The sequence below is a fragment of the Anarrhichthys ocellatus genome, unplaced genomic scaffold, assembly GCF_004355925.1.
Source record: "Anarrhichthys ocellatus isolate YVR2014 unplaced genomic scaffold, GSC_Weel_1.0 scaffold8, whole genome shotgun sequence".
In the NCBI taxonomy this organism is placed as follows: domain Eukaryota; kingdom Metazoa; phylum Chordata; class Actinopteri; order Perciformes; family Anarhichadidae; genus Anarrhichthys; species Anarrhichthys ocellatus.
The window spans coordinates 3331505-3348171 of record NW_022280038.1 but is presented as its reverse complement, the minus strand read 5'-3'; the positions used below and the strand labels follow the sequence as shown (position 1 = coordinate 3348171).

The 16667-nt window shown below is 39.1% G+C and overlaps 2 protein-coding genes across 3 annotated transcripts in view; one reads left to right on the top strand and one right to left on the bottom strand.

Moving 5' to 3' along the window:
- The window catches only part of hcn4 (hyperpolarization activated cyclic nucleotide-gated potassium channel 4), a 63260-nt gene extending 56466 nt beyond the window's left edge, over positions 1-6794 (bottom strand). The window contains exon 1 of the mRNA XM_031848484.1: positions 5605-6794. Coding sequence (XP_031704344.1) covers positions 5605-6290 — 686 coding nt within the window. The 5' untranslated portion in view covers positions 6291-6794. The remainder of the gene's footprint in view (positions 1-5604) is intronic.
- Positions 6795-9444: 2650 nt separating this feature from the next.
- On the top strand, positions 9445-16089 carry rec114 (REC114 meiotic recombination protein). 2 transcript variants are annotated; one of them, XM_031848487.1, is made up of 6 exons: positions 9445-9582; positions 10806-10892; positions 13970-14053; positions 14320-14493; positions 15516-15590; positions 15747-16089. In XM_031848487.1, the coding sequence occupies exons 1-6, from the start codon at positions 9505-9507 to the stop codon at positions 15909-15911; spliced, it is 663 nt and encodes a 220-aa protein (XP_031704347.1). In that variant the 5' UTR covers positions 9445-9504; the 3' UTR covers positions 15912-16089. The 2 variants fall into 2 exon arrangements, with proteins under 2 accessions (XP_031704347.1, XP_031704346.1); XM_031848486.1 differs by having other exon boundaries at positions 15513-15590.
- Positions 16090-16667: the final 578 nt, after the last annotated feature.

Sequence of the window (16667 nt, the reverse complement as noted above, 5' to 3'; positions counted from 1 at the left end):
ATGTATATGATGTCCAATCAATCAATATAATCTCACCTCGAGATTACCATCACTTTGCCAAGGTTAAACTCAGCTCCCTGCCTAATACCTAAAGCTGAATTTAATGACATATCAGAAGGGAGGGAGGGGGGGGGGACACTGACATGCGGGAAAAAAAAAAGTGGGAAAGAAAGGCCATTCTCAGTTGTGATCTCGTGTCCTGATTTCACACTCCCACACAAGTGGGCCTGGTGAGGTCACGCGGTACCGTTCAATCATTCTGCCACTATGACAGGCAACATTCCACCCACCGGCCACGCACATCATCCCTGGGCTCCCTCCATTAAATAAATTGTGCTGTAATAATCTCTTGGCTCCTAATATTCATGGATGAGCACTGCAGCCTATTTTGATTACCCCACTTTCAGGCCCAGCCAGAACCATCTGTAATCCCCATGTTTTACCCTCACTAAATTAAAAGGAGGAATTATTTAATGGAGACTGAAAGGAATAGAGTGTCATTCATCCACTGTCCAAATGTTTTTTTCTCTTCCCATACATAGTAGCACTACAGTAGCCTACAACACCGTGGATGTGAGGGCACACGCTATGACTCTAAAGCCAGGACTCAATTGATACATCTTTACAAAACGTTTTCATCTCATATGGCTTTTACAATCATCATCATTAAAAGTTGCTGCACTAAAAAAAAAAAAAACTGTCAAAAGCTATTTCAATGGAGCTCTGAATGTCCAGGCTTCACGTTGCTCTACTGCATCCCTAGCACCTCACCTGGACCTTTGTGTAACTCTCACCCACACTATGACTCCTGCCACCGCTACATGAAGGGGAATCACCCGTGCTGCAGTCGTGTATGTTTCTCCATCTTATTTTTCAATAAATCCACCGATGGCAAGCTAGAGGCCCCACGAGACCCAAACAAATCAATAGCAAAACATACTCTCAAATGAACCGTATTCAACTTGACTGAAATTGAGAATGATGTTATTAAATCTGATCCCATACGCTCACAAACACACGGATGCACACGTGCACACTCCAGTACACCCTGTAGCTGTTGGTAGCTGCTAATACTTGATAAGGATTACAAAGCTAAGATGTACAATTTGTGCAGTATCTCAAATTCATCAAGGAAATAATAACCATGGGATTTATTCTCCCCCCCCTGATTCCCCAGAAAATAAAAGCTCTGTCGCAAAAGTCAACACCACTATGCTATTGTGAGAAGCTGTTTGAAAAAGATTTTTTCGATTTGGGCTAATGGTGGACACAAAAACTGCTGTGACTCATTGTAGCAAGAGAATTAAACATTTACCAGAAACTGGTTTAATTATTTGGCAACATAAATGCTTTCAGGAACACAGTGCACATTTTCATTTGTCAACACTTTGACTAAATGTTACTTTCCTTTAACTATATCACAGCCTTAATGTGCACATCGGTGACTACATCTGCTCTACTTTTCTTTAATGTATTCTCTGCAAAAAAAAAAAAAAACAGAAGTTGTAAGATGTCTTTTCAGAGGATTCATTTTTGCAACTGTCTAGGTAAATGTCTTCTGGGAAACAGAGCTGGATGTGTGGGAGGAATAAAATGCTGTTGAAAAAGTGGACTTTACAGAGGGGATGGAAGGATTCACCTGACTGTTGCAAAGGGATTTAACTGATTGACAGAAACTGCAGGACAGCTGACCCCCCCCCCCTCTCTGATAGGGTTGGCAACGCGTTTCTAAGGGAAAAATAGGGGATTAATATAGCCTTCAGTGCAAAAAAAAAGTTCTAATGTGCGACACCTTCTTTTCGATCTCCCCAGGGAAATGTGAAAGACTTTCCAACAGATGTGTCCTCCGGGTTCTGAATCACAAGATAATTAAAAGGCACTTGATGATCAGAGGGATGCATTCTAATATTGCATCGCATCACTCGTCTAGAACTCTGCACAATGCTGCTGCATTGATAGAATCCACTCAAAAGGCTCTTTACAGGTAGGAAAAAAATCCCCTGGTTTTCCTCATGCAGATAGAGGATCCATTGTGTGAGAAGAGTATCAATTTGTCAATCAAGCACTGACATATTCTTCAAAAAGGGACAATAAACACTGTATGACTTTTATTAATCTCTATTTACGACCACGGGCATGCAGCTTCGATAGGTCTCAGCACAGTTTATGGTACAGCAGCTTTTAAAGTCACATTTTGATGACAGTGACAAGAAAGCATCCAGTGAGGAGCATAGCAGAGGCGGCAGTAAGCCCAACACCAATCAATCATATGTATTGTTCAAGTCCTTTCAAACCCTCACAGATATTTCATGGTCAGCATGTGCTTAAGGACAGTAATAATCGTCCTTATTTAAAAGACTCCAACTGAATGAGTCATTTTAAAAGGAAGGCTTGTGTCCTTTTTTTCCCCAGTTGAAGTTGTCACTGTGGTTAACTGACCACATCTGCTTACTAGATGCTTGTTCATAATCGAACAAGGCTGTTCAGCTTTGGATCTGGAAATGAGGCTGTAGATTGGATTATGATGCCATTTTTAATCCGTCTTTTTCCCTTGCAAGATATTGCTCCTCCCTTGCTTCTTAGCGTTATACAATACTTGACAAGAGCAGATTTTGCTGAATTTCGGAGCAGTGATGACTAGTGAATCCTTCTGACACTCTAATTTGAGTTTATAATGCCAAAGCTTTGATGCAGACATGGGAATAAAACTTTTCGTCTCAGAGACCCTTCTCTTCTCTGGGCCCATTAAAAGGTCCCTCTCATCTCCTTGTGTACTTTAATTACAGCCATCTTGTCCCGTCTCTGATCCTGATTTTGGAGGAAGTAGGCGCCCAAATAGCACGTTTCTCCTTCAGTTCATTAAAAATAAAATACTAGCTGTAACTCATCTCACCACGCCGTGTTAACTCACTGACATGATGTACTATGTATCCTCTATCTCTCATGGAGATTGGTTTCAAATATTATTTGAAGCATTTCATGCTGATAAAAAGGTATCATGCCGACTTCTTTCAGTAATTAATCAATAAACTTGAATATTTGTCAATCAATAAGTTTATGTATGCTTTAACTTTTTCATGTTGGTCACACAAAACAAAATGTAGAAGAACCCTTTCCCATATTTAGCATAAGCTCAGCCTCAATACTTTTACTCTCCTGATTGAGTACCACGTCTGTGGTTGTAATTGTAAAGCAGGGTGATTATGATAGAGTTGAATGACTATAAACCACAAGCAAACTGCTCTCAAATCGGCAAAATGTTTAATTATGGTAATATACCGTATCCGCCCTCAGACCCCGAACAAGTGGTTGGCTAACCGATTTTTTTAGAGCACTCCCCTCTCAGTGCATTTTCATTATTTTGATAGATCTCAATGAGAGTCACACATCCATCTAGTCCACTAAGTGCAGCATGGAGCTCCAGCATCTTGCTCAAAGACCCTTCAAACATGATGACTGGTGCCAAATATCTGACCTTTCAGTATCAGGACAGTCTCCCCAAACCCCAAATCACCCTTCCTCGTGACATTTAACACAGTGAGTAAGAGAGCAGAGGGGGTCAGACGAAACACAACCAGCTGGAAGGAGCATAACAAAAATGACAAACTGTCTAATACATGTCTCACTTCCTGATGATGACCTGTCTAAACTGTGGGTTTGCAAAAAGGAAACGCTAATCAGTGTAGTGTTTGAGTATACATATCTACAAATAGTTCCCGGACAATATTATGCCCTTGTTTACAGGTTTTGCCTGAGTAGAAACTGGACAAATACTATTTGGAGAGTGACAGATTTCTTAATAAGAAATAAACCAATCACAGACTGGAACCACTAAACAATACAGTTGATCACATGGGTCGGGTTATACCTGAATCAGGGATATGATTTTTCCGAAATCTGGTGTTACAAAAAACAATTCTTTCCTTCCTTGAACAAAAAAAAATCTATATTTGGTGTTTGTACATATATATATATATATATATATATATATATATATATATATATATATACACACACACACACACACACCACAGTGTATTTGTCCCTTAAACAGGCAAATGTGCCTGTTTTCTATTCTAGAAAGAGTCCAAGCCTTTTCCACTGACACCTCAGGCCTATAAGCAAATCGCACTTCAACTCTCATGTCTCTCAAAGTCAGACATCTTGTTCTTGAGGTAGAAAAACACACTTTTGTGGTAAGTGAGTTTCTATATCACATGCCATTAAACCATCATAGCCAATCAAACACCAGGCAGGCTGGACAACATTCAATGACACAGCCAAGGAAGAATAACGTGTACTACAATTACTAATAATGAACTACATGTAAATGCTAAAGCTTTTAATGAAACCATTTACCTGAATTAATAAATCAGAAGAAAATGTATTAAATTAAAAAAAAGTTAAGTTTCGTTACCTAGTTACAATACAGGCTATGAGGTAGTCAAAATAGATGTATTTTCCCCAAATAATTATATTCAATTAGATAGGTTGAAGGAAGCAAATGAAATGAGCACTCTCCAATCAAAACCATACTATTATACGATGCATCTCATAATAGTAAGATCATAACACACAAGTATGTGGACTATAGTGTGTACAGTATGTAGTCCAAGCCACAGCGCTGTTCTGGCAATAAGTAAGTTTGTACAAGCAGCACACTGGGACTTAATTGTCACCTGAGATGCAAAAAAAGTCCATATGCACATGCACTTGAATGAAAAGCATTGTATGACAACCATTCTAAAATCCTAAAAGCAAGGATGAAGGACCTTATCTAGTCTTGCAGCTAAGAGCCTCCATGTGGCTGTGAATCAGATGTATATGGCCAATAACAAATTCAAGGGCACTGACAAAAGAGCAAATCTGTAGGCCAACAAAAGAGTGCATGGACTCTCTCTCTCTATTCCATTTTGCAGCTGCAGTCTGTCACTTGACAACACTATTAAATGCGGACATAAAATGCATCGATCATTTCAAAATTGCTCTAGAACTTTAACAATTAAGCCAAATAAAATGACTTAACCCTGGTATTTTTTGAAAGACCATTTATATAAAAGAAGAAAAATAAAATCAATAAGTAAGCCTGTAAAGACTATGTGAAGTGAAGGCCTCATTACTAACCCTAATCAAACTCCCCTTACCACAAGTTTTCTCAAATAAAGAAGAAACCAGTAAAAGGCTTCATTTACGCACCTTTGGATAATATTATACCAAGATAGGAGAATTGTCCTAATTAGCAAAGGTTGTGTTATCTGTGTGTTGTTCCATAGCACAACACAGTACAGGCCTCTATAGTAATATGTCCATATCCTGAAACAAAAAAATAGAATTAATATACTGTGTTTTGGCAATTAAAAAAATGAATGATTTAACTAATTCGTAACCCGTGAGTGTTTTCATAAAGCAGTAAAGTAAATTGATAACTTTGTCATCGTTTAAAGTGAATGAGTAGAATGAAGCTGAATAAAACAAGGAATGGGCTGCTCTTAAGCTGATGAATATCGTTATAAAAACATCTGGACCTGTAAAAGGCAGCGACGCTCACGTGATGCTTGATTCTAAAACCTTTTGTTGTTCGGAGAGCATGAGCCATACATTTACCTGAAATCACTGTACGGGTGAATTATCCAAAATCCGGCGGATTTAACCCGCTCTTGTTCCCGTTCAACCGCCTTCTCACTTCCAAACATTCTCAGGGAGAACTTGTTGACCCCTGGTTGAAGCATTGCTCCAAGCTGTCTGTGTATGAACCCAGCTTGATATAATCTCTCGTCGTCCGGCAGAATTTGATCAATGCCATCCAACTTTATAAACCCTGACTGCTGGTCTGTGGAGTCTTTTAGGGTACCCCCGCCACCGCTGGCCCCTTGCGTGCCTTGATCAGGCGGCCCATCACCGATGGCTCCGGGGGGGCTCTCTTCGCTCGGGGTGACATCCCCCTCGGTGATGAGGCGCCTCTCCTCCGCCGAGTCAGAGTCGTGCACATGGCGACTTGTGATGGACGAGAGGCTGCCTCGAAATCTCCGACAATCCCCGTTTGAGCTGGTCTTCATCGGTCTCCCTATGTCCGTCTCCATGATCACAGACTCCCCACTTTTGGTCTCCCCGATGCCTTTGCAGCTTCCCCCAGAGGTCGGCAACGGTGACGGTAGAGGCTTCATCCTAAGACTCTTCCTCCGGGTGTCCTTGTCTGCGTCTTCTCCTTCGCCCATTATAGATGCTTTCTGTCCAATATGCTGTGGCAAACTGTAGAGCCTTTTACGCATGGAGGAGTGTAACCTGTCCATTATGACATTGACACTTGGTGAGGAAATTAAATAAATCCAGATTGTTAGGCTGTATAGTAACGATTATTTCCACCAGCTCCGCGCTCCCTATCTGTTGGTGAGAGCGATCAGTCTGGAGCTAATCTGAATCCCTGAAAGCCTGCTACACATGACATGGACCGCCGTAGCTCTACTGAAACAGATGAAAGATACTCTTTCACATAGTTAGACTACCTGACAGTTTGCATATGTCCTCACGCACAGCCTGGGCGGTCCGCTTGGCCACTGCGTCCCTGATGTACATCTTTGTGCCGTTCCGACATTGTGCGCAAAAGTGGAAAAAACTGCTTGAAAGTCACCTTAGCGTGACATGTGAGGGACGTGCCGACGGACGGTGATACGGAGACGAGGGAAAGGTCATGCACGACGAAGGATGCTCTTTTCACCAGATGTCTTGCCAGCTGCCATCAAAACAACGCGACACAATCACGGAAAATACAGTAGAGCATTCCAGGGACCGCTGACATCACTGATCCATAGTCAGGGTGCGTTTTGGCGAATTGTGAATATTCATGATGCTGATCTATTGGGTTGCCATAGGAGCGAGAACTGCAAATAAGCTCAGCCCACCTTGTTTAAAGGGGAATGCTCTTCCCATTCTTAAAACGCTGTCCTGTTCTCTTAAGTTAAGGTTACAGGTATAGGCAATGCAAACCGATTGTTCAGCCCTGCTGTGGGCTTCACAAAAATACAAATAGCCATATCATCTGTCGGACCCGCTGCGTAATTTGCGCACACAAATATAGTGGAAGCTGGAAAGAAATTGTCTGGGTGTTTTATCAAATAGACCTGCGAGTGACCTCTCAAATGCCAATACATGTAAATAAGTGGGCTGCTGTATACAAAATATGTAGACATAATGTGATTTTATGTGTCCAATTAACTATTTATAATTCACAACACATCAATCTTGCATATCTTGCCACAACAAGGTTAAACATTTTATGTTTTTTTTAAATCATAATTTTATGATCAATACATTTACAATATTTCCTTCCATCTAGGCTGATGACAAACAAAAAGCAATAAAGATTTTTTTTAGAACAGAATAATGTAATTTGACATGTGACCTATATATTACCTATGTATTATGATTTGTAATGGCCATTAACATCCCCAATATTCCCCCACAAATAATTAAACATTTAACACATATGAAAAAGGAGGCACATTCATTGTCAGTGACAGATAGCATGGGTATATTTCATTCATTCACAATGCACTCTGTCATCCCCCCATTCAAAAAAGTGAATGAATGGCATCATAGTCACAAATACATTGCTCCCAGTGAGAGTCCTCAGTTGTTTGATTTCAGTACACATATTCTAAGCAGCCCCTTCCCAGAGTTGTATTAATGAAACCACTTCTTGGCTAGGTGCAATTTCAAGGAAATAGAGTCGTAAACAAATAACTACTGTAGAGTTGCAAAACAAAACAAAAAGTAGTTAGCACGTTTCATTTATTCAGTTTGTTGTGAACTTCTTTCAGAGCCATCATTCCTTTTCTTACATACGTCAGTCTTATGTCTTACCTGTGCTGTGCCTCTCTTGTTAGTCAAGTTAGCATCCCAACCTGGGAGGAATAAAAGAGGGAGGGGAGATCAAAATAATGGATGTTGGCTTGCAAACTTCCATGTCTAGCTCAATGCAAACTGCATTGAGAGACATGGCAGACATAGCTGGACCAACAAATCAGCCAGGCCGATACATCTGCCGATTATAGCGTATCGCAGGTGCAGTATATAATAACAATACACTATCTATACAGCATTTTTGCTATGCTTTAGCTAAACCTGGAACAGAACTTTCAGGACGGTCATGAAATAAAATTAGACAATTATTCAAAATAAAAGACTCAAAAGTAAAATAAAAAAACAAATAAAAAGCAATAATATTGAAAAGATAAGAAATATATATAAGTTGGATGATAAGTAACAAGATAATGCAAGACTGAAATGCAAACTATAGGTCTGAGGTAATTTTGGAAACAGTGTCACCTTAGTTTGTCCACCAGAGAGCACAGACAAGTCAAATTCTTTTAACTGTAAAATGTGCCACTCAGTATCTTGGTCACAATGAAAATACAAATCTAAGGGATCTGTATCATGATTGTTTGTTCACGTTATGTTTACAGTTTTGTGCTTCTCATATATTCTCACATAAGACTTTTCATTGATGACTACAGAGTCACAAAGAAACACGTCTGTGGTTCTAAATTCAAACTGAACTTTGAAAAAAAGTCAAATTTCACAAAACTTAACCACAGTTTGAAGACTCTCAAAACTTCACTATCTATATGGGAACAATAAATTGTTTCCAAGCTACTGAAATCAAACAAAGATGGCAGCTGATTACTTATTTTGTACAAAGCAAGAAAAACATCAACTTTTAATATGAAAAATATCAAATTAACGAGAAACTAAAAGTGGCACAAACTGGGGCTATACCAACACAGTATGACTAAGTCACAGCAGGCATATTTATTAATAGCTGAAAAAGAACACAACCCTCCAGGGGTTACCATCTCTCCACCATCAACCACCTGTTATCATGTCTTCCAAATGTATTAGGTCCCATGCTGGGACATGAGCCAGCTGTATTTGCCCAAGAGGGAAGGGTGATGCTGTCAAAAGCTCAAAAAGCAAGTGGTCATTTACTTTCGTTACACAGTTAGTGACGTTTCAAAACTGTTCCTTCAATACCAAATTTCCTTACCACTATTAGATATTATACTGTATACATTACAATATATAATATAGTTAGTGTAGTACAATAAGCTTGCACAGTCACATTTTCAAGAGGCTGGATATGCTTTATTTTACCCATAAAACTAGCCTTCTGTAAAACAAACTATTATCCTTACAATATGTATTCCAGCATTTCTTTTTTTTTGTATTGCACAATACCAACCGGGCCCCAACTTAGCCAACAGTATTTGTATAGATACTCTGTAAATATCTATAGATTTGCTTATCAAATTCAAATGGGTCTTTGTTGCAGTCTGTCTATTCATCTAACGATACAGAAGTGTTTTGTTGTTTTTTTGGGTAAAACAGGCGCGTGTGGTCGCGCTGCACGTTAACACGCGATCAGACTCGCCCACTTACACTATTTGTAGCACACTGTTGGTTAGCTAGAAAACATATCGACCAAAAACGTCTCCAACGTTACCGGAAATGGCCACTAGTCAGGCATGGAGGTTAAAACGCTATGCGCGTTTCCGTCGAGGCTCTGCAGGAGGAAAGCCTTGGAAGGTAAATACATTTAACGTTAAAGTTACTGGACCTTCTCACACTAGCTAGCTACCATGAGCTAAAGCTAGTTTTCCTACTGAGCTAACGTTAGCGTCTTGTTGCATAGTCTTTAACCCTCCCCAGTTGAAGGGCTATATCAAGGCTGTTATTCTTGCGTTTTACAAGTTTTATCAAAAAAATAATGTTTCAATATAAAAATAAGGGACTTTGAATTTGTTGACATGTATGAGTCAAGGGTTTTTGCAGAGGGATCTTTGGATCTCTTATCACTCCATACATCAGAAAATACATAATAAATACATACATAACCGCCATGTCTTTAGGGATACAATATTGCAGAAATCAGGCTATGAATGATATGACATGTGTATGCTGGTTAAGTATTACTGAAGTGGAGAATTCCGAATGCAAAAAGTCATTCAGAGAAAGCAGTCTTTAAAGATACCGAAAATGCGTATTTTGCCAGAACAGTCAGAAAACTTAAGTAATTCATTTAGATGTATTAAAATGAGAAAAGCAGCTACAGAAGCTAAATGAATAATAATTTAGAACCGTTTCACTTTACATTAGAGAGACATCATGTTACCTGATAAGAGCTTTGTTTGAAGCAGTAATTCCCAGCCCTGTTTCGGTACTCGCATGGTGGTTGATACAAAAACAGAAACCTCACACACATACTTCAAGACACAAAAACAGAACTCCAGAAATAGATTGAAAATAAAACGGTAATTTAATCAAAACAATGTGAAAGAGACAGCATCTGTGGCAGCATTTTGACTTGTCAAAGTAGAAAAAGCACAGGAGTTACAAACATTTATATTGGTTCTGTATTTATTATTTACACCTGTGATTTTCCCTGCTGTGACATGTCTAATGTCTAATGCCTGTTTTAACACTTAAGTGAGATACCTTGTGTCAGGCAAAGTGCGCAATATTTTCCCTTACCTGTTATTCATCTTTTACTTGTCATTTATCCGAGTAGTGTTTTCAGCTGTGAGCTGGGAATGCAGAGATTTAGTGACGCTGTTGTGTCCTGTAACACATTTTGAAGGTCTAGCTTTAAGGATTGTGGTTTTGTCTTAAACAATAACTAACTCATGCACATGTTGGTTTTAACCAAAAACCCTCCAACATGAACAGATAGACCCATCATGAGCTGATCAGGAAAAGTAATTACTCACTTCAACTTTGCACCAGCTAATATTCTCTTTTCTTTTCACCAGATATTTGAGGCAAATGGCAACAAGCAAATGTTCCTCACAGTTGTGGAATCTGGATACTTGCTGGTATTGCAAGGACAGGACAGCTTGGTAAGAAGATCAGATGTCTAGATTTAAAATTTCACTTTATGATATGCACACAACACCTGGAGACTAAGCCTTATTTTCCAGATCCAGCCTTATAAATGTGATCCGTCAGGTTAGAAGGCCTATTCTAACTAACTTCTTTCTTTACAGCTTTCAGAAACTTTAGATGCGATTTAAAAACATACATTTGATTCACTTCATACATGATTCCAGTGCCATCATGCCACTGTAGAACCATATTATCTTTCAAATGGATGTTACGCATTCATTGTGATTCCTATACAAAAAGACCTCCATTTTGGGTTTAAATATGATAACATATATTCGGAATGATTAATAATAGATACAATTTAACTACATTAGATCAACATGATTGTGGTTTAAAATATGAACATAGGTTATTCAAATGTTGACAAAATTAAAGTAGACTTACTGTAGTCTTGTGTATACAGAGAAATCATACTTTTTAAATTTGTGTACAGTCACAATTCGGAAATAGCAGATTTGGACCCAAATACTGATCATGAGGCAGCAAGTGGTGTGCAGTGATTTAATGACACATAATAAACTTACTGATGCAGTCCAAAAACAGGCAGGCAACAGAGGCAAATACAAACCAGGAACACCAAAACATCTGAAAGCTAACTCCTCACCAGGAGACACGACGAACTTACACACAGACTAAATCCACAAGGAGAGCGGAGTGATTAGACACAGGTGGAGCCAATCAGGGCGGGGCCAGACAATCACAAAGGCGGGAAAACGCACAAGGAAAGAAGTAAAACAGAACATGAGGAGCGAACCTACAAAATACAACAGGAAACAGACGAAACTGTGGTGAACATCAATTCATTTTGGATGTTCACTTACAGAGTTCTAGCTCATAATGACCATAACAATTCCACTCTGGACTGAAGCAGGTGTCACTGCGTTGCATAGGTGTTGTGCTGTACCTTTACTTGAAGCTCTGCAATTCAAAAAAATAAATTGTTACTTTTGGGAAAGTGCTTGAAATCCTTTAAGGCTGCAGGTGTGATTGTCATGCTCCGACACTAGCAATCTGAAGTATGTCACAGTTGTATTACTGGTTGCCCTCCCCCATATGGAGGTAACATTGAATATGGATTATATTAAATATTAGCAATGCTGCTCCAAATTTGACAGTCCTGGATGGGACTTGACTGCTCTGCCACTCTCTTCAAAGAGACATTTTAGCTTCTGTGTTCATTTGTATGCTGTGTTTTTACTACGGCTTCTCTGTGAATACAAAGAAATGAACAATCTGCATGTTAATGTAAAGACAGCAAAAGTATTTTTCAATTACACCTTTCACAAAACGACGAAAGAAAAAGTGCTCCATTCTCTCGGCAGATTTTCTGGGATGTAAATCTCTGAAAGAGAAATCTGCTTTCCGGATAAAAGGCTTCGATTGAAGGCCTGATGAAGTATTCTGCTGAAGAGCATGACATTTCCGGTCAAATCTGATGGCATTTGATCACATTGTTTTGGTTGGGTCACGCCAAATGTCCCTCAGAACTTTTTGGGTTACAGGTTCAAAATCAGTAATATTATTTGAAAAATGTTCATGTTTAGGCTCACAGAAAGCTAAAACGCACTTCAGCTTTTTGTTCAGATTTTAAAATATTATATGTGGTAGATAGAGTTTACCTGCCTCGATTCTATTTCTATTTTATATGAAATTTGTTGCCCTTTTTGAACATTGGTTTGTTGCCAACCTGGGCACAGCAGAGTGACATGTACATCTTAATTCCACAAATACCAGTTGTGGACAATCAGGTGAAGAAATAAATCACCAAAGTCACAACCACAAATAATAGGCTTAAGCAGGTAACTCTTATCTATAGGTGTGCTACACTGCAGAAGTAAGCCGGTAACATTGTAAAAGTAGGACAAGATAACATACTAATTATTGTGGCCTTTAGACATAAAATAGTGAACTTCCTGCCCGACAGACGACATAAATGTGACAGACTACTCAATGTCTCATTAATGGAGTTCTGGCAGGTGACACAACTATCTTGCTGCGCCAGGGTGTCGAGCCACATATTCAGGTCAGACTGCAGAGAGCTTTCGCCGAGGATGATGGACCGGTCTGTTAGGTTGGTGCAGTGAATGCTCAGGAACGTCCAATAGGGAGAGCTTCGGCCTATAGGCTTCAATAGATATCCCCTCATTTGGTGTTTCGCTGATGATGGTCGAGAGCACTGGTCCAAATACCCAAATGTCTCCAACTGGGTTGGGAGCTGAAGGCCAAGAAATATGATTCACATCATTTTCATATTCCTCAAACCATTTAGTGACCCCTCCTACCTTGTCTGGACACATCTACATTTGATAGACTTCTACACACATTTATTCAGATTATTCCTTTACTTAATTGCAAACTGTACAGTTGGTCACCGACATTTGCATTATAATGAAAATTCAAATCCAATAATGTGTTTTCCTAATTGGTATGTAATAAAGCATTTGATTATCCCACAGAAAACAAGCTTATCCAAACAAAAATCATAAGTCTGTCTTAATTATATACTTACTTGTTTATTTCCATAATTACATTTCCAGAAATATATCTTTTTTGCATTGAAACTTGGGTGAGCTTACTATTACTTAATTATTAATCATAATAATGCTATCAGTTTCAAAAATGTGTGTTATTAAGACTGGATGTGGAATGACTTCCTGCATGGTGCAGTGCCATTATTCAGAGGAATATCCTCTTGATATACCTACATTGTTATTTTCAAAGTCTTAAAAAAAAGCACATTTAACAAAATATGCTGATCACACTATTAAGCTATTGTTGTTTAATGTGCTTGTTTGATTCCCTGCGTGAAAAAGCTTCCGTAAGCCTCAAAGCTGAGGCTCGCAGGTTATTAAGCAAATAGAGACCCCTGCAGACAGTTTTCGGTAACCATTTTAGAATGAGTGGCAACATGGAGTTGCTTTTACATGGAGCAGTACAAAAGAAGACAATTATACAATCCTAACAATACCCCAAAAATATTTTATTTCCTGTCCTGGCTGCTGAAAACGTTTGTTCTCTTGTCTTTCCTCAGGATACAATCCCTTTGCTCTGTGGATCCGATTTTCTCAAAGTACACCAGAAATCTGATAACCTGATGTTTCGATATACTGTGATGGTGAGTCTTGAGATGCATTTCAATCCCACATTTGGTAGTATTTTCTCCAGTTATGTCCTAGTACCTTAATTCCCGCTCAAGATCATTACATTTATTACACTATAACGAAATAAAAACAACGACTAGTAGTCTAGATCTGGATTTGATATATATTTTTAATACTGTTTATTCAGGTACTGTGGTGAACGGCATTGCGTGAACATTGCATTTGGATGTCTCCATTGGCACAACTCAGATTGACAAACACAGATTGTGTCATTTTGCAGGGAGAGAGCCGCATGATGAGGATGCAGTTTGATGGAAGTAGCAGGGCCGAGGCAATTAAGGAGTGTTCAAGTGCTGTGGAAAAACTGATGGAGTACACGTCTGTCACCACTCTGGATGACACCCCATTGCCCCCCATTCAGTCCCCCGCTGAGGCCTCTGCACCAGTGATACAGGTTTCCCACTTTACAATTTAGTAAATAAAATGTCTATATTGTAACCAGCATTTACACACAGATAATCTGTTTGTATGTTTAAAATGAAACCTGGCCTGAAATGACATAGGTGGTGACTTGAGTCTGGTTCATGGCTGTACAGTATCACTGATCTCATACGTCACCATTTATCGTACAGTATTTTGTGAATTAAAAAAGTATCTCAGCATAATTTTAAGTGCCATAATTACAGTTTTATAGTCCGTACTGATTGCTTAATCAACAGTATTGTGCTTCAGTGCTGTGGTCAGCTTCAGCAGCGGTGGCCATGTTATCCTCACTAGATGGCGCTATATACAACACTGACTCATCCTTAGAGGTGACATTACAGCTACAGTAGGTCGGCTGAGATAGAGAATACCTTGTACATGAATCAGTAGCCAATCACAATACAATCTATGGTGTCGAATACAGCGTGCCCCACCCTAAACACACACGCACAGACAGGAATGTAGCATACTAATATAATTAATTAACCTCCTTTAAACACCGAAGAAATTGGTTCTTATTGCCTTTAACAGTCAAATTGTTGATTATCAAGACAAACACTTTTGACTCAAAGCTAATAACAAACAACAATATAACATGCCAGTATTTAACCAGTTGAAGTTTACACTATAGGGGTGAGATTGTTGGTGCTGTATCATACTAGTCTCCTTCATTTCAGTAGCAGCCTTTTGTTTACTTCTTAAACTTGAAAACACTCAAAGCATACGTTTAATTCGTGTCTGGATACAGAGCAGAACTTAGACCCAGCCAGCTGGCTTACTGCATCTAACATGAAGGACAGAGGGACGGACTCTGCCGTGGGTTTGAATGTGACCTTTAGTGAACAGACCCACCGAAGGAGTTCACAGAGCACATGAAAGGACTTTGAGGGGTGGTTGTGTTTCAATTAGTAATGAAGCCATTGATTGGCCTCTTGACCCTGTGGAGTCATGCTGGGTCGGTCAAATACTTTTCTTCTTCTTGTGTGTCAGCAGACTTGTCAGGGAAAGGCTGTGGAAGTTGATCCCGAGGCTGTCCAAGGATCATTGTCCATCAAGCGTCTTACCCAGGTAGTGACTGTAGCAACATTGAACATCCTCTGTGCAACATATTATTTGCAATTTTGTGTAACTTTAACTAATGTGCATTAATGTGTTTTTTTTACTTCATAAGATGCAGGGTGTTCAGTTAATTTACTTTTTAAGTATTTGTTGGACCCTCCACAGCACATGTTGGGAGAGACTGCTGTGACTCTACCTCAAGTATATCGCCACGGCTCTTTGGCACAAGGTGACTTGGGGCCCGTCCTGCGTATGTGTCTGCTGGATCCCAGCTTTCCTGCATTCGTGGAGAAAGTGGAAGGGGAGCTGAGGAAACTGCTTCAAGAGTGACGAATCTCAACAAACGCTGAAGGCAGAAAGGTCAATACAGGGTGATTTTGGTATAGTTCGTGTAGGCGGTGCCTCTTGGCGTTGGAATGTTTCTTGCTTGTTTAAAATGTTACACTTTGGTTGTTATTGTGTATATGTGGCCTGAAGATGATGGTTTGGAATGTAGGTGATTAAAGGAAGAACTTGCAAAGCAATACAAATCTGGATTCAATTTTACATTTTTTATTCAGAAAAAAAAAATATTGGTCTCACTCATAAGTTTGATCGTGGCTATATACTCTGGTCCCTCTTTTCCCACCTTAATGCAGGTCCATTTCCACCGCAACACACATGGATACATCGTATTGAAAGAGGAGTCATGCAGCTACAGCAGTGAATTTTGCTATGCCAGCTTCCAAGTGATCCCACAATATTAAAGCTTCACTGAGTAAAACAAACTGCCCTCCATATATCTATTTAAGAATACATATTGCATAGGATTATAGCCATGCTATACAGTTAGAGGAAAAAAGAAAAAAAAAACAATTAATGAAATTGGGAAATATAAAAAAAATACTTTTTAAAGATTTCCTATCATTTGAACACTCATACTTCAACATATACAAGACACCTAAGTTACTCTGGAAAGAAAAAAATAATAATACACTTATCATTTTTGTTTAGATAGTTAAACACACATAAGTCATTTTCTGTAATCACTCTCAATTCAATTTAAATACTGCCATTGAAGCCCTTGCTTCACAATAAAGTGGACTC